This window comes from Molossus molossus, unplaced genomic scaffold, assembly GCF_014108415.1.
Source record: "Molossus molossus isolate mMolMol1 unplaced genomic scaffold, mMolMol1.p scaffold_m16_p_3, whole genome shotgun sequence".
Lineage (NCBI taxonomy): Eukaryota > Metazoa > Chordata > Mammalia > Chiroptera > Molossidae > Molossus > Molossus molossus.
The window spans coordinates 37,685,516-37,710,594 of NW_023425366.1; the positions used below are offsets into that span (position 1 = coordinate 37,685,516).

The 25,079-nt window shown below is 49.9% G+C and overlaps 1 protein-coding gene across 1 annotated transcript in view; it reads left to right on the forward strand.

Annotated features, from left to right (window-relative positions):
• SLC6A3 (solute carrier family 6 member 3) overlaps nucleotides 1–25,079 on the forward strand; it is a 42,660-nt gene that overhangs the window by 13,996 nt on the left and 3,585 nt on the right. The window contains exons 5-14 of the mRNA XM_036279335.1: nucleotides 7,703–7,841; nucleotides 9,149–9,283; nucleotides 11,281–11,384; nucleotides 12,747–12,871; nucleotides 15,526–15,638; nucleotides 16,937–17,065; nucleotides 17,743–17,842; nucleotides 20,374–20,474; nucleotides 20,913–21,080; nucleotides 21,676–21,747. Coding sequence (XP_036135228.1) covers nucleotides 7,703–7,841; nucleotides 9,149–9,283; nucleotides 11,281–11,384; nucleotides 12,747–12,871; nucleotides 15,526–15,638; nucleotides 16,937–17,065; nucleotides 17,743–17,842; nucleotides 20,374–20,474; nucleotides 20,913–21,080; nucleotides 21,676–21,747 — 1,186 coding nt within the window. The remainder of the gene's footprint in view (nucleotides 1–7,702; nucleotides 7,842–9,148; nucleotides 9,284–11,280; nucleotides 11,385–12,746; nucleotides 12,872–15,525; nucleotides 15,639–16,936; nucleotides 17,066–17,742; nucleotides 17,843–20,373; nucleotides 20,475–20,912; nucleotides 21,081–21,675; nucleotides 21,748–25,079) is intronic.

Below are 25,079 nucleotides of genomic sequence, written 5' to 3' on the forward strand. Positions count from 1 at the left end.
TACAATGCAGTCATGGATTAGCGATGGCTCTGAGACCCTGGTGCTCCTCCTCAAGCTCTTTACAGGTGACTTTACTGGGAGTGGTGACTGGGTTTTCCTGAGACAGGACCCTGTGACTCTCAGGCCTGCAGGCCAGGGGGTTTTCTGGAATTTAAACCCACTTTATAAAGTGGATCGTTGTGAAAAGGATTGCACGTTCCTACAGGCACAGGTAAGTAGGGAGCTCACCATGAAATGCCACGGAGGCCAAGATAACTGTAATCCTAAGATAGTAAAGCTCCAAGTCCTAAAACGTGGGCAAATATAGCTCTGTCACTAGCCATCAAGGGACTCCAGTCCCCTGTACAACATATAAAGTTATGACCTATCATGCATTTGACAACTGGAATGTGAGCAAGGGAGATCTGAAAGGTCTTCACCATGCTTTTTAACTCCAGGTCCTCGGAGAGCACTGTCAGGCTTGGGGAGATGACCAATTGCTGGTCAACAAGAAGCTCTCATGCCTTCCTGGGCCAAGCTGTGCAGGCTCAGGGTGGCTTTTCCACACTCCACAGACTATGTGTGCAGAACTCTCCCAGGCAAATGAACAAGTCTTGCAGCAACTGATGTGTTCTCAGCTCCCCGGGGGTTCCAGCAGCCTTTCTGCAGCAGCTTCCTCTACAGATAAATGAAGGGAAGCAAGCACAGTGGGGATGACTCCACCCATGTGACAATTCATCCTAGAGACTAGATAATGAAAAATCACTAGCCCATGAAATTTTCCTTATTTTCATTCCTCTTATCAGAAACAAAGAAATCCTTTAATATTCACCCCCAATTTGCCCATTTTGTGGAGTCCCCATTTCTCTCCCAGAACCTTTTTCCTCATTAGTCCCTGTACTTGCTGACCCTCCATCTGCAGTCCCTAGTGGGTATGCATGAGAAAATGCTATAGGCTCAGAGCAGAAACCAGAAGTTTATGGCTCCAGAATTGTGAAACAATGCAGTGAACACACTTGACAGATATTATATCTGAACCAAGGAAGGACATATGGGCTCTGGAAGCCCGAAAATAGGCCCGTGCAACTCCCACTGATTTAAAATGTTCCTCAGACCCATAAACACTCATCAATATCAACTTCACCTGCTTTCTAATATAAACTAGAAAGCTAGGAACCTAAAGCTACAAATTGGCCTCTAAGAGACTGCTTTAGCTGCCTCCTTACATATGTTGTATTTTCAGTTTTATTCAGTTCAAAGTGTTCCCTGATCTGCCTTGTAATTTTGACTCACAAGATATTTTTGGAGGTTTGTTGAGGTTTGTTGTTTAATTTTGAAATCTTTGGAGGTTTTCTAGTTATGTTTTTGTTATTGACTTCTAATTTAATTCTGATTTTGTGAGATAACATACTTGTCAAACTTCATTATTTCAAAATATACTGTGACTTGTTTTATGGCTTAGTATATGATTAATCCTGGTGAGGCTTCCATGGACACCTAAAAAAGAATGTGTGTCCTGCTGTTGTTGGGTCGAGAGTTGTGTGTCAGCCAGGTTGTGTTAGCTCCTGGTGTGCAGGTCTCCTTACTGCTTCTCTGTCTACTTCTTCTTTCATTACTGAGAAAGGGGTCTTGAATCTCAACCATAACTGTTGGTATGCCTATTTCTCTTCATAGTTTTATCAGATTTTGATTCATTTGTGTATTTTGATGCTCTGTCATGAAGTGTATGTATGTGTATGAATATCAACTCTTTGAATTGAACCCTTGTTCATTATGAAATATCCCTCTTGGCAATATTTCTCATTTTGAAGGGGGCTTTGTGTAATATTAGTACATATGGTTACCCAAGCTTTCCTATGAGCAGTGTTTTCTATTTATCTATGCCTTTACCATTTCAGGTGCTCTTCTACCCTTATGTATGAGCCAGCTTTCCATTTCACCTGAAGACTTTCACTGAGCATGTCTTTAGTGCAGACCTGCAGGCAATGAATCTTCTCAGCTTTCTTTTCCACTCTTGTATTTTTAACCTATATGTGTCAGATTTAAAGTGGATTTCTTATAGACAGTATAGAGATGGTTCTTTTTTATTCAGTATGAGAATTTCTGTCCTTTCATCAGAGTTTCCAATCAGTAATTATCAGTATGGTTGGTTTTAAGTCTTTAATCTAGTTATTTCTTCCTCTCCCATCTCTCCTTTGTTTCTTTTTTCCTGTTTATTTCTTCTTTTGAATTAATTAAGTTCAGGCTTTCATTTTATCTACACCATTGGTTAATAAACCATAGCTCTTTGTTTTACTTTTTAGTGGATATTACAGGGCTTGCAATATACACCTTTAGCTTATCATACACTACCTTCAAACGACATTATCCCACTGCGTATATAATGTAAGAGCCATCCACACTAGCCTTCCATCTCCCCTCATGTCCTTTGTGGAATTGTCATAGATTTTGTTTCTATAAGATGTTGTAAACATATATATGTTGTTATTTTTTTATTTAAATAGTCAATTACATATTAAATAAACCTAAAACATAAAAATAAACCCACTTTTCTATTTACCTATCTTCCACTAAGCATCTCTTATCGTGTACACCTGCAGGCAATGAATTCTCTCAGCTTTTGTTTTTCTGAAAAGAATTTTGTTTTCTTGGGGGTTTTTGTGTGTGTGTATAGTGGTAAACTATACGTAATAGAAAATTTGCCATTTTAACCACTTTTACATTTATGCCAGTGGCATTAAGTAATTTCACATTGTTGTGCAGCCAACAACACCATCCATCTCCAGAACTTTTTCATCTTCCCAAACTGAACCTCTGTTCCCATTACATACTAACTCCCCATTCCCTCCCTTGCCCCTGGCACCCACCATCTACTTTCTTTCTCTGCATTTGGCAATTCCAGGGACCTCATAGCAGAGAAATCAGAGAGTCTTTGTCCTTTGTGTCCGGTTTATTTCATTTATAGAGGTGGGGAGCCTCTTTTCTGCTAAGGGTCATTTGGATATTTATAACATCATTCTTGGGTCATACAAAATTATCAACTTAAAAATTAGCCTACTAGCCCTGGCCAGTTTGGCTCAGCGGTTAGAGCGTCGGCCTGCGGTCCAGAGAGACCCGGGTTCGGTTCCCGCTAAGGGCACGTGCTTCGGTTGCAGTTTGTCCCCGGCCCTGGTTGGTCGTGCGGGTGGCAGCCACTCGATGTGTCCCTTCACATCGATGTTTCTCTCTCTCTCTCCCTCCCACTCTATCTGTACAAAAAGAAAAAAAAAAATTAGCCTACTATATTTGGTCAGGTTAATTTGGTAAAGCATGTGATGCCAGCTGGTGTTGATTTTGAGGGCTTTATACGGCCCACTGGCTGAAGATTCCCCACCCCTGATGTCCTCAAGGTTCATTCATGTTGTAGTGTATGTCAGAGTTCCTATCCTTTTTAAGGCTGAATAATATTCCATTCTATGGATGGACCATGTTTTGTTTGTCAATGGACACTTGAATTGCTTCTACCTTTTGGCTCCTGGAAATAATGCCACTATGAACAACAATGTAAAGACATCTGTTTCAATCCTTGCTTTCAATTTTTTTTGGTATATGCCTAGAAGTGGAATTACTGGATTATATCAGAATTTTGTTTAATTTTTAAAGAAACCACTATACTCTTTTCCACAGCAGTTGTACCATTTTACATTCCCACCAAAAATGTACACAGGTTCCAATGTGTCTATCCCCCAAACAACAATTGTTTTCTGTTTTGTTTTTATAATAGACATTCTAATGACTATGAAGTGGTATCTCATTGTGGTTTTGATTTGTATTTCTCTACTTATTAGTGATGTTGAGCATGATTTAATGAATTCACTTATCATTTATTAACGTTCTTTGGAGAAATATCTATTCAAGTCTTTTGCCCATTTTTAATAGAGTTGTTTAGAGTGTTTTGGATATTATTCACTTTTGGGAGCTCTTTATATATTTTGGATATTAATTCCTTTTCGATATGTGATTTGCAAATATTCTCTCCCATTCTATGTGTTGTCTTTTTATTCTGTTGATAGTATCCTTTGATGAACAAAAGTTTTTAATTTTGATGAAGTCAGTTATCTGTTTTTTTCTTTTATTGTTTGTGCTTTTGATGTCATATAAAAAAATTGATAACCAAAAAGAAAAAAGAAAAACCACACACACGCACAATAAAAGCAAGGTAAGCTCATAGACATGGAGAAATAATTAATGGTTGCCAGAGGTAGGGGGTGGGGTTAGAAAAAATGTGCAAATTGGGTTTCTTTGTCTGATGTTTGTTTAAATAAATTGAATGTGTGTGTATATATATATATATATATTTTTTTTTTTTAAATCCTCACCCAAGGGTATTTTTTTATTTATCTTCAGATAGAGTGGGAGGGAGAGAGAGAAAAACATCTCTGTGAGAGAGACATTTGTTGCCTCCCACATGACTCTGATCAGGGCTGGGGACCAAACTGCAACCAAGGTACGTGACCTTGACTGGAATCGAACCTGAGACTCTTTGATCCGTGGGCCAATGCTCTAACTGCTGAGCAAAACCATCCAGGGCAATAAATTGAATATTTTTATTTAAAAAATCTATTGCCAAATCCAAGGTCTTGATGATTTGTGCCTATTTTCATAAGCATATTTTCTTCCAAGGGTTTCATAATTTCAGCTCTTACATTAAGTCTTTTAACCATTTGAGTGGATTTTGTATTTGGTGCGAGGGAGCTATGAATCAATTTTCCTGTGTAGGTCACATTTTCTTGCTTCTTGTTGTCCAGTAGTTATGTGACCTTCCTTTAACAAGTGTTGGATTTGCCCTGGTAGGAAGTTAATTTGCTTGTGAAACAGTTTTCTCCTTTTGCAACCTGTTGTTGAAATGCTTCTGGGGCAGGCTTTTCTTCAGGAGTGGTTTGTCCCCTCTACTGCAGTGACCCTTCCAGGGTCTACTGAACTCTCCATGTGATCGGCAGGTCCCCTGGCTGGTGGGCGTTCAGTGGTCCTCAGCCCTGCATGAGCTCTGGGACCTGCAGAGTCTCACCCTGTGGCTGAGTCAGCGGGCTCCTGGGGAGAGACTTTTCAGCACCTCAGACTCCCTGAGCTCCATCACTGTTTCCTTCACCCAGCAAGACCCCAAGCTGTACTCAGGGAGGCCCTCTGCCATGGGAAGGTGCCTGCAGGTGGGAAGTAGGGCCTTGCAGTGCTCACCTTACCGTGTTCCTTCTGCCAGGGGTCTCAGCTCTGGGTCATCTCCAGTTCCACATCTGCAAGTACTTGTTTGGTGTACTGTGTCCAGCTTTCTAGGTGGTGTGGTGTGAACCCCTCATGGCCAGAGTGGAGGCCCCTCACCTCCTTTCCATGGCAGCCATCTCCCCCCAGACAGAGCACGGCTTCAGAGTTAGGCTGTCTGGGTCCAGGTCCTGGGTCTGCTGCTGGTGGACCCTGGGTTAGACAGTGTTCTCACCCTCTTGGCTCCTGGGTTCCTTGTCTGTATGTCGGGCAAGACAGCTGCAGCAGGGATCCAACAAGACAGGGCAGGTAAAGCCCAGTGCATGCCTGGCACACCTCAAATGCTCCATTATCCAGATCCAAGAACCATGACAACAAACTCACCTGAAGAAGGAATGCAGCAGGAAGTGGAAGTGTTATACCTTTGCCAAGACTGGTGACATCCCAGGCCATCATCATTTGGTCCTCCAGGCTACTTCCGCTCCAAAAATGTCTGCATTTCAGCCCCAAACCATCTTACCCAGACACCCTACCATGTCCCTGCTCTTGGGCAGCACCTGTCTTTCCCTGTGCCCTGTGGCATCCTGTCGTGACCGGTGTGGTGTCCCATGCAGTGCTGGTGCCTGCTGGCTCCTCTCCCCAGCTGACAGCATCTGCAGTGTCCTGTCCTCTGAAGTGTCTGGGATTTCACATGACTTCAAATGAGAACTTTTTAGTCTTGGGGAAGAGACTTGACCAGTACAGACGAAGTGCTAATTCTCAAAGCAACTTGAAATGTTTAAGGTAAAACCCTACGTGCAGTGTCCTAAAAGCAGCTTTATGAGTAAGTCCCCAAGGAGAGCCACACACTTTCTCCCCAGACGCACCTCTCAGGCCTCAGAGGCTGCAGACACCTGAGGGCCACGGTGCTCCTTTCCCAGGCAAACGGGTGGGTGGTCATCGGCCACCAGGTCAGATGTGTAACCCAAGCCTGTGTGCAAGGCGCTGTGGTGTGGCTGGATTGCGTGGAGGGATTGGTCTGGGCCTCACTCGATCGCCTTTTGGCAGTGTGGCCTCACTTGGCAGATGGTATTGCCCCAAGGAGGCCTCTTTTTGGTGAAAAGATGTTCCAGGTGATAAGGCCTGTCTGAAGGCTCAGGACAGGGTGTGGGGGCGGAGCATGGGCACAGACACAGAGCAGGGCTGAGGTGGGGGAAAGAGGAGAGGAAGACACTGCCCCAGGAGAGGCAGGCCCAGGAGGGTGGACGCAGGAGGGCAGGCAGGGCACAGCAGGCTGCGTGCTGTCCCAGCAGTGGCCCCTCCTCCGCCGGCCGCAGGAGCTCCGCGTCCCAGATCTCACCCTGCGCTGCCGCGGACAGCGCAACTCTCCCTTTAGCATGTGCCCTGTGCTCCGTAAAGAAAAGATGGTGACGACAGTTCAGACAGTGCGTCTGCCCCCAGGCCAACCTGGGCCCTGCTGGGTTTTAGGCAGAACAGGAGTGCTGTGCTGGGCATTTTGGGCCTGTCACAGCCTCTCCTGTCCCAAGACTGTTTGAGGACCTGAACTGCAACGTAGCCCCATGATGCCTGCACCTGGTGGAAAGCTCTGGAAGGCTGAGGACTGTGGCGTTCTCCCACGAGTGTCAGGAAGATCTCCTTGGACCTTGGCAAAGCTGGGCAGTGATGGTCCTTTTCACAATGTGGTTTCTCCACCGCGCCGTGCAGCAGCAAAGCCTTCGGCTCACCTTTGACTCACAGTCCCGCCTGTGACTGTGAGTCAGCAGGTGCAAGGTGGACACGGTGGCAGCTTTTCTGCAGGTCGTCACAAGGATCTAATGAGATACTGTATAGAAAGTACCCCAGACCCCTGCCTGACCCACAGGGAGGGCTCCACTGGCCATTCTTCTGTCCCTTTTCCACGTGGCCTTACATTCTGCCCTTATGGTGGATCCTTCTACCAGACGCTTCTTAAGCAAACCAGGAGCAGACTCATCCTGAGTCTGCCACCTGCAGAATCCTCCGCGAAGCAGCTGGGAAGCTCTCATCAACTGTCACGCTCGGGAAACAGTGCGGACACCTGTTACTTCAAGCCCACTCAGCCCTGTAAGGGGCCCAGGACCTTCTGTGTGCAGCAGCAGCCACCGCAGCAGCCACCGCAGCGCTGACCCTTCCCTCTGGTTTCTGTAGCTCCTTTCTTCAAACACCCAAGGCACCCATTCCTTCCCTCCCGCAGCTCCAAATGCAGGGTGCTGAGAGGCCAGGGCTGGGCTTCTGTGGGTTCCCATCATGCCATGCCTGTCTTCTCCCCTCACCGCAAGGATGGACCCTGCATCCCAACTAGGATGCTGGGCCTGGCCCTTCTGGGTGGGGATGATCTCTGGACCTGCCAGGCTGAGTCCTTTCTGCCATGTCGAGTACAGGAGGGTCTCTGGGCAAGCTCAGCTGTCTGGTTGCAGTTCTGGGTGGGGAGGCAGTGTTTCTCTGGGATTCCCACCCTCTCCCACTCCAGGCGTGGTGTGCTGCACCTCCACGAGAGCCGCGGCATCGACGACCTGGGCCCTCCCCGCTGGCAGCTCACATGCTGCCTGGTGCTGGTCATCGTCCTGCTCTACTTCAGCTTGTGGAAGGGAGTGAAGACTTCTGGGAAGGTGAGGCTGCTGCCTCGCCCACTGGGAAGTGGGCACAGGGCCATGGGTGGGCAGTGGATGGAGGGCCATGGTTGTGTTATAGAGTGGAGGGGTGGTGGTGGTGGATTGGAGAGTGAACAGGAAGTCTGTTTGGGTTGGGGAGTAGATAAAGGGGCCATGTTTGGGTTGGAGAATGGACAAACGGCCATAGTCGGGTTGTGGAGTAGACAGGTGGCCATGGTTGGGTTATGGAATAGACGGGGGTGTCTGTAGTGGTGTTGGTGAATGGACAGGTGGCCATGGTTGGGTTATGGAATAGACGGGGGTGTCTGTAGTGGTGTTGGGGAGTGGACAGGTGACCACAGTTGGGTTGGGGAGTGGACAGGTGGCCATGGTTGGGTTATGGAATAGACGGGGGTGTCTGTAGTGGTGTTGGGGAGTGGACAGGTGGCCACAGTTGAGCTGGGGAGTTGACAGTGGCTGTGTTTGGGTTAAAGAGTGAACAGGTAGCCATGGTTGGGTTGTGGAGTGGACAGGGATGACTGTGGTTCGGTTGGGAAGTAGACAGGTGACCATAGTCGGGTTGGGGAGTGGACAGTTGGACCAAGGTGGGTTGGGAAGTGGACAGGGGTACCGTGGTTGGACTGGGGGGTAGATAAAGGTGGCTGTAGTTGGGCTGGGGAGTGGACAGGTGGCCATCGTTGGGTGGGAGAGTCGCACAGGACTATGGTTAAGGAATGACGTCAAGGGGAAAGCACAACAGAGTGTTTTCAGCATTAAGACAAGCCCAACATAAATTGGCTTTTGCTGATGAAAATATTTTGGTTATTATCTGGACACACCAAGCAATTTTGACCAAAATGTGTTCATGATTTGTGATAATACATGTACTAAAGTGCCAACACAACACATGGGAGGGAACCTTTTGATAGAGGTGGTGCCTCCCCGCATGCCGCCCCCCCCCCCCCCGGCCCCGCGGCCCAGAGTCCATCCTTCACACGTAATCCCCATCACTCACATCTCACTCATCAGAAATCCAGCCACTCTTGCTACTCCTACTGTAACAGACCAAATACAGAACAGGAATGCTCCTTCCTTGCCAAATTGTTTGTTCTCTTTTAATCCCTGGGAAAGATGCACCGGATAGAAGGCATTCGTGGTCACAAATTTGTAAGCATTTGCTGAGCTTGTGTCCTGTGAATGTTTGGGATATTGGGCCTCCCAATCAGAGGCCACCTCGCTCTTAGCACAAACCATCAGGGTGACCTTGTGCCCACTCCCTGCCAGCAGGTGGCCTGTGCAGCCCAGTGACACTGTCCTCTCCCCAGGTCGTGTGGATCACGGCCACCATGCCATACGTGGTCCTTTTCGCCTTGCTTCTGCGAGGAATCACTCTTCCTGGAGCCATGGACGGCATCAGAGCATACCTGAGTGTTGACTTCCATCGACTCTGTGAGGCGTCCGTGAGTAGAGTATGCCCATCGCTCACGGCCCTGCAGTCCGTCTGGACTGGCAGGCGCAGTGCGTGGGGGCGGGAGGGGCTGTGTTTTACGGCAGGAGATCCCACAGGTAGCAGCTTGGCTGGAATTTCTCACTCACCCTCTAAATCCAGCAGGTGTGCCCTAGCTGGTTTGGCTCAGGGGTTAGAGCATCGGCCTGCGGTCCAGAGAGACCCGGGTTTGGTTCCCGCTAAGGGCATGTACCTCGGTTGCAATTTGTCCCCGGCCCTGGTTGGGTCGTGCGGGAGGCAGCCACTCGATGTGTCCCTTTCATGTTGATGTCTCTCTCTCTCTCTCTTCCTCTCTCTCCCTCCCACTCTGTCTGAACAAAAAATGGATAAATGTCCTCTGGTGAAAATAAAAAAAAATAATAATAAAAAAATAAATCCAGCAGGTGCTGGTTGCCCTGCTATTTGCGAGGTTCTGCGGGACAATGTGCACACCTGACCCCACTGGTAGAGTTCACTGTCCTGTTCCGAAGGGGATGTGAATGGATCAGAAGTGGGGAGCTGAATGGACCAGAAGAAGGCAATTAGGGGAGAAGGTCACCTGCTGGGTCTCTGAAGGAATAGAATGAAGTCTGCTGCCTATTCAGTTCTTCCCCAAGTCCCATCCCGTGCTCTGGAGGAACGCTCCTGGATTTCCCGGATAAGCACCATGGGCTGCCCATCTATGCCAGAGCTTTGCTACCCACCTGGAACGCAGCCCTGAGCGCCAGCGCCCTGGTCATTGGCCCAGCAAGGCCGAGACCTGTCAGCAATGCAGGAACCAGGGCTCCATCCTCAGGAAGCCAGACCTTAATGGTGAAACACTCCAGGCGCCCACAGCACAAGAGCACAATTTAAGTTGCATCACATCAAAAACTAAGTCCAGAGTCAGGCTGCAAGTTTCTTCAGCTAAGGAAGAAGTACTTGGAGAAAACCTTCTGAAAAGAGACTTGGCAGGCCATGGGACAGGGGTCTCCCGAGACAGAGAGAAGGGGTTGGTATTGCAGGGACATGGCTCAGAAACGGCAGTGACACTGACAGGTGGGTGCAGGGCTAGTGGGATGGCAGCTTTCGAAAGGAAGTGGGTGCAAATTCAGGTGGACGAGATCGGGGCAGATGGTGGCGCTCCAACAGCTACCCCAGGGAGTCCAGCTAGGTGTGGAAGGAGCAGGCGCCCAGAAGGGGAAGGCCCAGGCTGGGGGCAGAGGGCCTTTTGGAAGGTGGCTGCCTTGTGCTGCTAGGTTGCAATGAGAGGCACCTGTGGGGCTCACCAGGGACTCAGGAGGGAGCAGTCCTGAGGCAGAAATGGGAAAGAATGAGGGAGCAAGGAGGGAGGGGAGGGCGTGGCTCCCAGGAGCCCCAGTAGGGGAAGTACCTGCAGGAGCCATGGGAGGAAGTCTCCTCACACATGACACCTTCCAGCCCACAAGGTGAGGACAGCGGTGTGGCACCAGCTGGGAACCCACATGAAGACGGGAGGTGAGGGCACAGAGCAGACACGTGTTCCACGCGCGAAGGAAGAGGGAGCTGGACAGCGGCCGAGTGAGGAAATGCAGCAGAGGCCCCAGACCACAGCTCCAGGCAGCTCTCAGGAGGAAGCAAAGCAGACGCCAGCATTAATTCACAATGAATCAACTGTGGTCACGTGGAGAATCAGTACCGATAGTCCAGGGAAATCGCAAAGAATGCACAAAGACGCGGCCCCTTCTCCTCACCCTCCTTCGGGCCTGTGACACCGGGAGGTTTCTTCCCTGAGACGCCTTTACTCTGACCGTGCTGTTGGTGCCAGCTGCTTGTTGATGATGATGTTGAGTTTAAATTCCACCCTGTTCCATGGAGCTGGGGGCATCTCAGCTGCAGACACCGGCAGGGAGCACAGGGAGCTGAGGCCTCGGTCTCCGCACAGTTGCCCGACAGCTGGCCCTTGCTTCCCACATTTATCTCTAATGGCAGCTCATCTCCCCTCTGCTGCAGGTTTGGATTGATGCTGCCACCCAGATATGCTTCTCCCTGGGCATTGGGTTTGGGGTGCTAATCGCCTTCTCCAGTTACAATAAATTCACCAACAACTGCTACAGGTAGGTCCTGAGCTCCCCTCCCATCCCCTCCCATGAGATGGTCTGCAAAATCAAGGGGCATTGCTGACACAGACGTGGGGGCATCGCAATACGTCCCTGGTTGGGGAAAGGAAGGGGGAAATGAACTGTGTGCCAAAGCTCTGAACCAAATGGATTTTTAAGTGGAAATTGAAATGAGGAAGCTACAGACAAAATGTTGATTCTGGCTTTAAGGAAGGTGTTGAAACACGGGAAGACGTGTATCACCTCCCTGCAAGGAAGCCTCCTAGATCCGGGAGCAGCAGATTCCTGAGGCCCCAGCTCTGCGCCCTCCCCACCCCTGCCTCCCTCCTCCTCCCAAAGCCCAGGGTCAGGCTTCTCCTCCAGACTTCCCCTCAGCGAAGCACGTGAACATGTCCCCCTGGCCTGCACCTGGGAGCTAGGTCCTGGAGGGTGTCCCGGACCCTGTGCAGAGTCACCCAGGTGGCCCAGCATTAGGACAGGAAGGAAAATGTCAGCACCATGTACCACAGCCTGATGGCACCTTGGCCATGCCACCTGGCCCAGAATGACCTGACTTACCTACAGCCACATGTTGGACCCAAATTCCTTCTTAAAACAGAAACACAATTCACCTGGGACCTGCTTTCTTTCATCTTGACAAACTCATGTTTATATTCTTTCATATCCTGAGGTTAAAATGTGGTAAAAATACAGAGACAGTGTGCACAGCAGAATAACCAGACAGACTGCCGCCAGGGTCTCACAGAGGATGAACTCTGCGTGGCTGTTTCCGGCACAACCTGCCTGAGCCCACGTGTGCCCCCTGGCCTGGGCACTCTGCCATGTCCTTCCACTCGGCTCCCAGGAGGGCTGACCCCACACACATCCTCCCCTGCTCTCCTGTAGCCCTCAGAGTGGGGTCTCCAGACCAGCAGCACCAGCCCCCCCACCCAGGAGCAGCAGGAAAACACATCATCTGGGGCCCACCAAACCCACCCTGTGAGAACCTGCATTTGAACAAGTTCCCCTGCCTGACAGCCTCATCATGGGTGGGGACCCCCATGTCCATCTGTTCTGTCCACCCAGAGCCCCAGCATTGCTGGTTGGAACTCTCCTGCCTTCGGCACTGAGCCATGTGTCCCAGGAGCCTCTCTGTCCCAGGCAGACAGAGCAGCTGGTCACCATAAGGACATGCCGAGAGCCTGCAGCTGGGCGGTCCCGGTGGGAGGCCCCGTCCCACAGGCAGGGCAGCTGGGGCACAGGCTCTGCAGCTGCGAGAAGGACTGGCCCTGCTCATAGGGAAACGCACGAAGTAAATTGAGAATAATGACTGAAATTGCAGCTGATCCAGCGCTAGGATGGGGTGTCTTGTTCTCACAGAGATGCCATCATCACCACCTCAGTCAACTCCCTGACGAGCTTCTCCTCCGGATTCGTGGTCTTCTCCTTCCTGGGGTACATGGCCCAGAAGCACAGTGTGCCCATCGGGGACGTGGCCAAGGATGGTGAGTCCCCCAAGGGCAGGCCGGGGCCCCCATACCTCCACCTGCTCCAGGCTAGTTCTCAAAAGGTGTTTTCCTAGAAAATGAGGGGGAGACACACAGCCCTTGGTACCATAAGAGTTGCTGACCTGAACAATTGCAAGTGTTCATGTGCTGGACCGATTGCAGGACAAATAACTGGAAGCAGGACAGCCCCTGTCCCCACACCCTCCCACTCCCACCCCCTGTGCGGGACAGTGTGACCAGTGCTTGATCACATGCTCCTCACAGAGGCCACTTGGGCTGCAGGATGAGGGTCTGGGTCCCTCATCACCCTGGCTCCCCCGGCCTTTGTTTACACCTTGAGAGGAGGGGGGTGGGGGGGAGCACTGACCTATTCCAAGCAACAAGCCTTTGGACATCCATGTGACCAGCCAAAAAGAAGCTGGGTTGTTTTAGACATGAGCAGCTAATCTGTCCCAAAGCTTCTCCCTCCGAGCACCCAGGGACCATGATGTGTTTAGATGGGATTTGGATAGTATTCAGAGAAATCCCTGGACTCTCCAGCACACAGTGTCTGCCCACTGGGAGTTGGCGGGGTGGAGGGCGTGGGTACAGATGACACAGGAGCAGGCTAGGCCCCAGCAGGAAATGTGCCAATCAGGAGAAGCTGGGAGGCTGGGCACAGGTGCTGAGGGGTGACTCTGGTTGCTGCACCCCCAGGGCACTTGGAATTCAGCTTGGTTCTAGTTCCTGATGGAAACTGTGGCCTAGGCAGCCTTGAAAGGGGTCAGTGCCGGCTCCAGGTCTCTTGAGATGGCTGCCCCTGTCCCCCTTCGCGACCGTTCTGCTTTTGGGTGGTGAGGGGTCTCCCCCTGGAGACTGTCCTCTGGCTCAGAGGCACCTGCCCTGAGGCCTTCCTTCCCTTCTCCTGGTGGCTGGGAAGTCCCTTCTTCTGCTGGGTCTGCTCCTTAGACTCAGAAAAGCCCTGTGAGTGCCAAGGACTGATCTTCCTGGGTCTGGAGGTGATCACTCGGGGAGGAGAGGAGGGAGCAGAGGACCACCCCCCACCCCCAAACCCCACCCCCTGCCCTGAGCTCCCAGACCAGCAGCCTCATTATCCCATCTAAGTCCTAGAGAGTTGAACATTAAGACCCTACTTTGAAAGTAGGAAACAGACTCCCAGATCAAAAGACCCCTGTGAAATTGCAGACACAGCAGGGGGCTGGGATGAGACCTTTGCATGTTTTGAAGTCCATATTCTTTTCTCCAGGAAAAAAAAATTAATAAAGGTGGGAGAATGGGAGCATAACGCAAATAAGTACAGAGCAGTGAAATTTACTCACTTGCATTTATGCATCTTCGACGTTCTTTTTGCCCTTTATTATGATAAATAGGAATAACTTGCAAAAACCTCTATTAACCCTTGAAACTAAAGCTGAATGTCTTCTATGCATTTGCATGACAAGCAAAGTAAATGTCATTTATGGCTCTAATTCTCAAGAAAACAGGGTGAAATGTTAACTCAGGTACAGAAATGAAAGGTAAGGGTGTTGACATTAGTTCAACTGAGCTGATGAATATCTTTCTGGGTTCTGATTTTATGACATTTAGACTTTAGAGCATCTCAAAGAACCAACCCCTGGCATTGCATTTTGGTAATCAGAGAGCCCAGCCCAAACCCAGGGCCCATAGAGCTTCTGGGAGGTTGGCCCGTCTCTGGCCTTCATTCCATCCTCTAGAAAGATGATAAGTGCCCTATTCCTGGCTGGTGCCAACAGGTCTGCTGAGGACTGGGGGAATCAGAAAAGCTATAAGTTACCTCCATAAGCAGAGGTTCAGCGGGCAGTGCTAGTCAGCTAAGTGTATGCATGTCTAAAGTCATCCATGAAAATGGTCAGTTACCAACTTCCTATGGGAATCATTTTTACTTTGGGATCATTCAAGGCCAAACTGCTTCTCATCTTAGCTGAGTCCTGCTGTTCCCATCCCCCTCTCTGTCCAAGCCCACAGTCTTCACCTCCACCCAGATCTCACCTGCTGCGGATGAGGAAGCAGTGTGGTTGCCCTTGGCACCTGTCCTGACCCAGCAATACCAGCTCCAGAATGTTGGAAGAGGGGCTGCCAGGAGCCAGTGTGTGCACAGGAGCACTCCGGTTCCCAGCAACACACCAGGCAGCATTTGTGAATGTGGTCTGTGCACTCAGTTTGTGGTGCTAAAGGGCACATGTAGAATACTTCAGGGCACAGAAAATATTTACAACATATTGCTCATGAACCATAGTGAGTGCAAGTGAGTGAGTATGTGCATGTGTGTGTCTGTGACCTACTCAGGAAGAACAAACCCAGAGGGTCACCTCATGCTCAAGGACACAGGCAGGACCCTGAAGCTCCTCCCTCTCCTTCCCAGAACCCTCGCAGCCAGGGACAGGAGTGATTTGGAGCAAGGCTGCAGTCCCTGGGGATGGGGCAAGTGAATCCGTCTCCCATTGGTTCTGGGTTTCCATTCTCTAGAGTCCAGAGCCAGGTGTCTGAGAAATTCACAGGAGGGAGGACAGCAGAGGCAGAGATGGGAAAGATTTTGTGCTGCTAAATCTGGAGGCATTGACCTCTTGGGGTGGGGAAGAGGGTGTGAATGTGAAGTGACACTCGGTGGCAACCAGAGGTTCTGCTTTCAGGGCCAGGGCTAATTTTCATCATCTATCCCGAGGCGCTCGCCACGCTCCCGCTGTCCTCGGCCTGGGCTGTGGTTTTCTTCATCATGCTGCTCACCCTGGGGATCGACAGCGCTGTGAGTGACACCAGCAGTTCCCATGCCTGGGGCCCCAGCCATGACAGCCAGGCTCATCTGCAGCCATAGATGCTCCCTGGGGGTCCCCTAAAGTTTCTGTGTTCACGGAGTCTCACGTGGGTATCAGGGAGGGATTCCATGATTACTTGAGACCCTTCCAGGTATGGGGTGTTCAGACCAACTCACCCCTTCTTTTCTCATTTGGGGGCATCAGCTATGCGCTCTTCCTGAGCCACCCTGGACCCTAAATATACACGAAGCAAGAGGGCTGCACAGGAAAACAGGGTGATGTGACCACACACAGTCAAGGCACGTTCTTCATGACTCATCACTTTCCCTGACCCCCAGCCCCCAGGAGGGATGGCTGCATTTGCAGAATAGGGCAGCCAAAGTCTCCAGCCACAACCCAGGCCTGGCCCACTGAGTGTCTTATGTGCGGCCCTTCGTGTGTGTGTGTGTGTGTGTGTGTGTGTGTGCGCGCGCGCGTGTGTGTGCTTGGGTGGGGGTATGTGTGTGAGAGGGGAGCAGATGATGGGCCCTCATTCAACCCTGGGCCTCCTGGACTTCCTCAGCCTCCTTCCTCGGTGTCTGCTCATGACCAACAGCTGAGCCCTCAAGTCTCTCATGACTGGCCTTGTTGACCTGAGCTTCCGGGAAAGTGCAGAGTCCCTCCCCGTGAGAATGCTGGTTATGCTCTGTTGCTCTCCACCTCCTCTCCTACCAGTCCAATCACCAGCCCTTGGGGGACACCACACCCTTGTATGGCATGTCTGGTGGGGATCCATCTGTGACAGTGCTTCCTGAGAGAGGTGGTCCCAACAGAGTGGGGCAAGGAGGCACCCCCCCCCAGTGGGCCAGGCCTGGGTTGTGGCTGGAGACTTTGGCTGCCCTATTCTGCAAATGCAGCCATCCCTCCTGGGGGCTGTGGTCACATGGAATAGCCAAGCAGTCAGGGCCATGTGAGCAACACTGAATCATGACGCTCGGAGTCAGGAAGGTTTCATATGTTAGTCATGTAGCACTTCCCCCATGCCCTTCTCAGGACTTCATAGTGGCTGAGAAAGTCACCACTAGAGGACAGAGTGTCCACCCCCAGTCCTCTCTCTCCAATGACCATGTCACCAGAGAAGCCCTCACAAGGGCTGTCTTGTCTTTAGGGCATTCTGCACCTTGGACACCATGCAGTTCCCACTCCATGTCCATTTTCTGGGTAAACATCCACTGAATTGTGTGTGAATCACACCTGGTCATGGTACTGAGTGCCCCCCAGTGCATCCCCTACTCTGTGTTGGCTGCAGATGGGCGGGATGGAATCAGTGATCACCGGGCTCATTGATGAGTTCCAGCTGCTGCACAGGCACCGGGAGCTCTTCACCCTCTCCATCGTCCTGGTCACCTTCCTCCTCTCCCTCTTCTGCGTCACCAATGTACGTACTGGCTCAGCTTCACCTAACAATGCCTCATTAGCATTCAGCACAGGGCGGCAAGGCTGGTGCTGTCAGGCTAGACAGAGCCACAGTTTTTCTAAGAGCTGCTCCCCCGAGAAAACAACCCTTGACTTGTAATCATACTCGGATAGCCATGGTCACTCAGAGTAGCTGTGGTCACACTCAGGGTAGTTGTGGTCACATGGAGTAGCCATGGCACAAGGGAACTTGGTCTAGAGTTACTTCAGCACCTGGACAGCTCCCTGGGAGGCGCCTTTGGCTCAGGCACCTGCCTGTTGGATTTGTGGGGCTGGAGGGAGGCCAATCCATGGGGTGTGGGGCTCCCAGGTCATCTCCTCTCCCAGTAGAGGTTCTTGGCATTTGATTGCTTTCATTTCTAGTTGTACCAGCAGCCCTGAGAAAGGAGAAGAGAGGTCATCTTTATTTATCTTATTTTTATTTTTTTGGTAATAGACCTGTTCCTAAGAATTTGCATGTGGATTGAATTTTAGTGACTCAAATCAGACTTCATAGGGAGTAAAACCAAATCTGTCTGTAAACTGAACCCACAGGCCAGGATTATGTTTGGGGGAAGCACTTTCATGGGTGACACTTTCATAGGCCACGCGTGCCACACTGGGACACCAGAGTTCAGCGGGTGCTCCCCTCTCTTCCAGGGTGGCATCTATGTCTTTACACTGCTGGACCACTTTGCAGCCGGCACATCCATCCTCTTCGGGGTGCTCATCGAGGCCATTGGGGTGGCCTGGTTCTACGGTAAGGACGGAGCCTGTTCCGGGGACTGGTGTGCTTCAGCGGACAGGAGGCCTGCGCTGTGGCCCCGTGGCCGTGCTGCTCCCTCTCTGGTCAAGCTGGCTTGAAAAGGGATGAATCTAACTCTGGGCAGCTAATTTAAGCTCTGGTGACCACAGCCTCACAGAGATCAGAGGCTTGGCAACCGTCACCCCATTGGATCAATGAAGACAGTCTGGAAGGTACCCCAAATCCTTACTGTAGTCAGAGGCATTCAGTTAACCACTCAGTTATGCTGCAGAAACATCCTGATTGGTTCTAATGAAAGAATGTTTCCTGGGACACCGGGACACTAACATGGTGGAGGTGATGTCCGTGTCCAGCTGACCAGGAGATGACTGGTCCCCACCACACCAGAGAAACAAGCCGAGCCTCTTCCTCCTCAGGGAATGTGATTAACAAATGTCCTTCCTCAATTTGCATGTTTCAAAGTGCCCCTGCTCACACATCGGGCTTCTCCAGGTGCAGAACTCCCCTCAAGAATGTCACTGCTGACCTGACTTCAGACCCACCCAAGTCCAGCCACTTCTTCTGAAGTTAGAACTATGAGCCTCATGAGGCTGGGGGCCTGCTGGTTGGCAGATGGCCCCCAGATGAGGCCTTCTACCCCTCCTAGGGTGGTGACCGATCAGAAAAACCTGGAGGAGTCTTTACCCCTTCCTGAGCGCTGGCCTGGGCAAGCCACCCACCTCTCTTCTCTCTGTTTTCTCGTCTTTAAAATGGGTCATGGTGCCAACTCAGTTCCCTGGCCAGGCATCTTTGAGGGAGTTGCCAATGGAAGCTCTGGAAACAGCCACATTGCTCCATACACGTGTGTGCTGAAGCCAAAGGCCTGGTGTTGCACAAACCCCACTTCGTGTGCTCCCTCGTGTCCCCTAGGGGGTCATATTCTCTCTCTCAGAGCCATGGAAACTACACCCTATTAATATGCCCTGCCTTTGAGAGGCTTAACTGACAGAGTTTGCATCTTGATAACATTTTTTTCTATGATATTTTTCTACAGAAAAGGGAAATATTGAACTCTGCACTTTCATTGGCACCTTGAAACAATACCTTGTCTATCATTTTACATTGTTATCTCCCCTTCACCCCCAAAACTGCTTACAGAAGGAGAGAGAAGCTTCAAACCTGCCCCACAGCTGTGAACTCAGTGCTGGTGGAGGCTGCAGGGAAGCTGTCTGGACAGTGATCGTGCGCTCCTCAAACGTGCTCCCCAAACGTGCTCCTCAAACGTGCTCCCCAAAGCCTCAGATGACAGATCTGCATTATTTCTCCAAACAGCAATTCACATCCCTCTAATCTAAATGAAACAAAGTCTGCATTTCCGTAAGACTACCTTGGAATGCACCAACCTTTCAGTGCACCGAGGGTCTCTGTGGGTCTTAGAGCTGATGGCCCAACACCAGGCAAGGGCCACCCTGCAGCTGCTCATAGGGCTGAGTCCAGAGGGGCCGAGGGCCTCAGGTGGACACTTCCTTTTTGCTGGCCTTTGTGCTTGTCCTTCTCCATTCTCCTTTGCCCCCAGGTCCATTTCTGTGTCTGGGATTTTGATGATGGGGTTGGAGTGTGAAAGGAAATTCTGAATGGAGGGGCCTCCCTGATATGTCCGCACAGGTGACACCTATGAGACTTACCCACCAAACTCAGCAAAGCAGCCATGATCATATGACCAGAGCCCAGGGCAAATTCAGGGCAGGAGAAATCACTTCCACGATCTCCTAGAGAAAATTCTGGTTATCTAGAAATAGCTTTCCTTAAAAAATGATGATTATATGCATACAGTGGAATACTATTCATCCCTTTAAAAAGGGAAATCCTGACCCACACGACAACGTGGATGAACCTTGAGGACATTATGCTAAGTGAGATAAACCAATCCCCAGAGGGAACATCCTGTGTGAGTTTACGGAGATGTCTAGAGTTGTCAAATTCATAGAGACAGGAAATAGAAGGGTAGTTCCCGGAGCTGGGGGAACTTTAATAAGTTCAGAGTCTCACTTTGGGTAGATGGAAACATTCTAGAGATCGATGAGGGTGATGCTACACAACAAAGCGATGTACTTAATGCCACAGAACTGTTCCTTTAAACATGGTTAAGATGATAAATGTTGTGTTATATATATCTTGCCACAATTTCTTATGTAAAAAGACAAATAATGATTGCAGAGGGGAGGTGCAGACAGCTGTGGGACGTGGGGAGCAGGACCTGAAGCAGAGGGTAAGAGGGGTCAGGCAGAGTGGCTAGTACTCCACAGGTCTCCCTGAGTGACCATCAGGATAGAGGAGCAAATGCCACCCAGTGTCACCATGGAGGACATGTGTGGGGACCCACTGGTCAGCCACACAGCTGGGAAGTCTGGAGTGAGGCTGTTCCCTACAAGAGGCAGACTGAGCTTGGGGTCCACTGGGGCAGACCCGGGGGTCAGCAAGGACCAAGGCGCTCACCCGGGTCTCAGGGAAGGTGCCATCCTGACCTCCCTTCTGGGCTCCCCCAGGTGTGCGGCAGTTTAGCGATGACATCAAGCAGATGATTGGGCAGCGGCCCAGTCTGTACTGGCGGCTGTGCTGGAAGTTCGTCAGCCCCTGCTTCCTCCTGGTAAGGGCCGAAGGCCGTGCATGTCCCTGCTCTGCCCCGCTCTCCTGCCTACCCCAGGGTCAGAGGAGGTGGCCGCAAGCAGGCTGTCACCTGAGCCAGTGAATGTGCTCGAGGCTGGGGAAGGGTATTCCACCCTGCCTGGAGACCAGGGTCCCTGAGGTGGAGTCTGTGGTCATGCAGGCTTCAGGAGGGCAGGCTGGGCCCTGAAATCCTCTATGGACTTCTGAAGTTGTACCCCACCCCACTCTTAGACCCACTGAGAAACCTCACGTGGGATCCAAGGTGATTTCCCCCGATAGAGGCCCCTGTGTGTCCTGCATTCAGCTACACCTCTGCTTTGGAGGGGAAGCCTGAGATGAGAGGGGTTCCTGACTTTTTCCTGTGTACCCCCCACCCACCGGCTAAGTGCTGCTGTATGACCTCTGCCCTTGGTTTCAGTTTGTGGTCGTGGTCAGCATCGTGACCTTCAGGCCCCCGCACTATGGAGACTACATCTTCCCTGAGTGGGCCAACGTGCTGGGGTGGGCCATCGCAGCGTCCTCCATGTCCATGGTGCCCATCTACGCTGCCTACAAGTTCTGCAGCTTGCCCGGGTCCCTGCGGGAGGTGCGTATGTGTACAGGACCCCTTACCCCCTGTCACCCGCTACATCACAGGGCCTTTCACCTCCCACCAGCCAAACTCGGAACATAAAGCACATAAAATTTCAGTACCCAAGATGGGTGAGGCTGAAGGAGGTCCCCTAAGGTTATGAGACTGGAGCGGAAACCTGGCCACAGTCAAAGATGACAGCTGCTGAGAGATGGGCACTGGAGGGCCAGCAAGGAGCGCAGCTGCTCTTCGTCTGGCCCCTGGGGCATAGGTCGTTTGGGCAGGAGGTGGAAGGAAGGCCAGCTCCCTGGAGCCGAATATGACAGGAAGCAGGTGCCTGTCCTCCCGTGTGGCATGTGAGCTTCAGGTGCCCCGAGGCCCGATTTGGGCCAGCGGGAGTGCGTGTTGTTACCTTCACTGAGCCCACCGAGAGCTGATGTGGAGACAAAACTTCTCCAACATCTGCCTCTTCAACCTGTGTGGACTCTGCTCCAGAGTCTAAGGGGACCTGGACGTCAGCTCCTACAGCTGACCACCCACGTGCCGACCAGGGAGCCGAGTCACCTTGCTGAGCATGTGCCGGCGCCCACGGTCTCTCCATCTCTCCTAGAAAGTGGCCTATGCCATCACCCCTGAGAAGGAACACGAGCTGGTGGACAGCGGGGAGGTGCGTCAGTTCACGGTGAGTACTGCTCGCCCCACCGTCTCCTCGGCATGCAGACGGATCTGGAGAGCAAGCCTCATCCTTGAACCACAGCCCTCAGAAAACTGGGAGGCTCGTCTATTCATTCAGCAATGCTCCCTGACACAACCTTCTGAGAACCCCTGACCTGAGGAGGGCGGGCAGCAGATGAAGTGTATCAGGAGCATGGGGAAAAGAGAAAGCAGAGGGGGCAGAATGTGACTTGGAGCCCATCAAGGAGGTGTCATCTGGGCAGACATCTGTGTGAAGGGTGGGACCACATCACAGGAAAAGGCCCTGAGGGACGGGCAGGGCATATTGTAGGATCAGCAAAGGACCCACCTGCCTCACTAGGGGATGAGTGAGAGAAGGAGAAAAATCTGGAGGAACCCAGGCCACCTTGCTGGTCATCTGCAGGTGCTGCGACCTGATGGAGCCCAGATCTCTCCATCTGATGACATTGGACAGGGTCGCTTAGGCTGCTATGTCAGGTGGGGCTGCAGGGAGACTGGGGGAGATAAGGGGAGGCTCCATATGGGAGTCACACTGGGACTGTGGTAGGATTTATTCTTTCTCCTCACCTTACAACTGGGAGCCATCAGAGCATGCGTGAGCTTCCACATGTGTTTACCACATACTATGGAGCAACTTCAGAAACGGTCCTAACATTGTTGAGAGACAGAGTAAAACGTGAGACACATTTTAACTCCCACACCCTATAAGGTAAGTTGTCATTCTCTCTACCAAAAATAGGCCCCTGAAGTACAGAGGGGCTAAGGAACACCCCACAGTCATGCAGCTGGTCAGTGGGAGGTGACGTGGCAGACACTCCCTTTTCCATCACCTTGTGAGAAGGCCCCAGACCAGGTGAGGGCCAAGTCAGGGTGCTAATGATAGCTGTGACTGCTAGATAGCCAATCCTTCCAGGACGTGGATGCCACGTTGACTCATAAACCATCTAAGGGATATGATTTTAGGCAGAGGTGGGGGAGAGGTGTACTGAGACAAAGAACTTCCTCTTACACTGTTTGAAGGGCAGATGACTTGGTGCAGGGTGCTATTCTTGCTTTGCTTTTTATCATTAATTTCCGCTCCTGTCTTTGTTATTTCTTTATTCTTTTTCTTTGGGTTTACTCTGTTATACTTTTCTCAACGTTTTAATTTAGAGCTTGTATCACTAATTCTCAACCTTTCTGTTTTCTGATAGAAACCTTCAAGTCTATTAATTTTCCTCAAAATATTCTGTTGGCTGCATTCCACAATGTTTAACAGTATTTTCCTCATCATTCAGTTCTAAGCATATTTTAATATATTTTGTGATTTCTTCAGGTCTGCTTTTATAATCCCAAATATATGGGGATGGTTTATTTATCTCTGCTATTAATTTCTAAATGAATTGCTTTGTGTTCAGACACCTGTGCTACTTATTCTTTGAAGTGCATTGAGACATCTTTATGGCTGAATACTTAATCAATTTACAAACATTACATGTAACTTAAAATGAATGTCTATCTCTAATTATTGATACACAATTCTTCTTCTGTCCATTAGATTAGGCTTATATATCCTGTTATTCAAATCTTCTACCACGTTGCTAATTTAACTCTGCTTGATCATGAGTAATGAAGAGATATTTACAGAATATCCCACCTTGATAGCATATTTGTCCAATTTCCCCCTGCAGTTGTACCACTTTTTGCTCCATACATTCTGAGCTGCTTTCTGGGGTGGATACATGTTTAGAATTCTCACACCTTCCTGGAAGCCTGACCCATCTTTTCTCCTTTGTGATACTTTTACTCTTAAAGTAATTTTACAGCTGCACTAAGTTTCCTTTGAGTTTTCCTGAAATATCTTCTGCAAGCTTTTAACTTTCAACTTTGCAGTGATCTTAGAATTTAAGTATTATTTTTTAAACTTGCATATACTTGGAATTTTTTATTCTAACAATCAAGCAGATTAATCTATTTACATTTGTTGTAAGTATTCATATATATGGTCTTGATTTTACTATCTTTTCACTCTATTTGTCCCATTTTTAATGTTTTATTACCTTTTCATGGATTGATTTTAGGGGGGTTGTTTTTTCTTATTCTACTTTTTTCCTTTCTGTATGTTTAGGACTAATATACTTTATTCTGTTCCTTTAATAGTAGTACTTGAACTTGTACCATGCATATTTCAACTCAAGTATAAAGCTAAATAATAACTCCACACCCATTCTGAATATTACAATCATCTAAATCTTTTTTCTGCTGATTAATATGCTATTAGTGCCCAATAGCCCCTTTTTTAACCCACTATACATTATTATTGTTGTTATCACTACTGCTACTTTGTATAGAAATGTACCCTTGAATTAATGTGCATGTTTAATGTTTATTTATTCATCATACTTTTTGGCATATACATCTTTCCTTTGAGGATCATTTTCTTGCTTTTCAAAAAACAAAAACAAAACATCGTTCAGACATTTCTTTAAGGCAGCAGTTCTCAACCTGTGGGTCGCTTCCCCTTTCGGGGTCGAGTGACCCTTTCACAGGGGTAGTCCAAGACCATCGGAAAACGCATGTTTCCGATGGCAATTCATAACAGTAGCAAAATTACAGTTATGAAGTAGCAACAAAAATAATTTTATGGTTGGGGGTCACCATAACATGAGGAACTGTATTAAAGGGTCGCGGCATTAGGAAGGTTGAGAACCACTGCTTTAAGGTCTCCTGATAAACTTCCACACTTTTGCAAGTCTGTAAATGTCTTTCTTTTGTCTTCATTCATGAAAGAGTCTTCATGGGCACAAAGTTTTTGGTTGACAGTTACTGTATTTCAGCATTTTGAGATGTTAATTCCCCGCTGCTGCCTCTGTCATCACACTGAGAAACTTGCAATCCTGTGGGGCACGGTCACCGTGAGCCATGGACCTTTTCCTGTTCCCTTTGCTTTGTGTGTTGCAGTTACCCTGTGGTGTGCCTGGGCATAGACTTCTTTCTATTTTTATTATTATAAAAATATTATAAATAGTTTTATTTATTTATCCCTCTCAGGATATCTTGTGTGTCCAGCGTGTGTGGGTCCATGTCTTTTGTCAGTTCTGGGAATTTCGCAGCCAGACTTAAATATTGTCTCTCTGGCCCTGGCCAGTTTGGCTCAGCGGTTAGAGCGTCAGCCTGCGGTCTAGAGAGACCCGGGTTCGGTTCCCGCTAAGGGCACGTACCTTGGTTGCAGTTTGTCCCCGGCCCTGTTGGTCGTGCGGGTGGCAGCCACTTGATGTGTCCCTTTCACGTCGATGTTTCTCTCTCTCTCTCTTCCTCTCTCTCCCTCCCACTCTATCT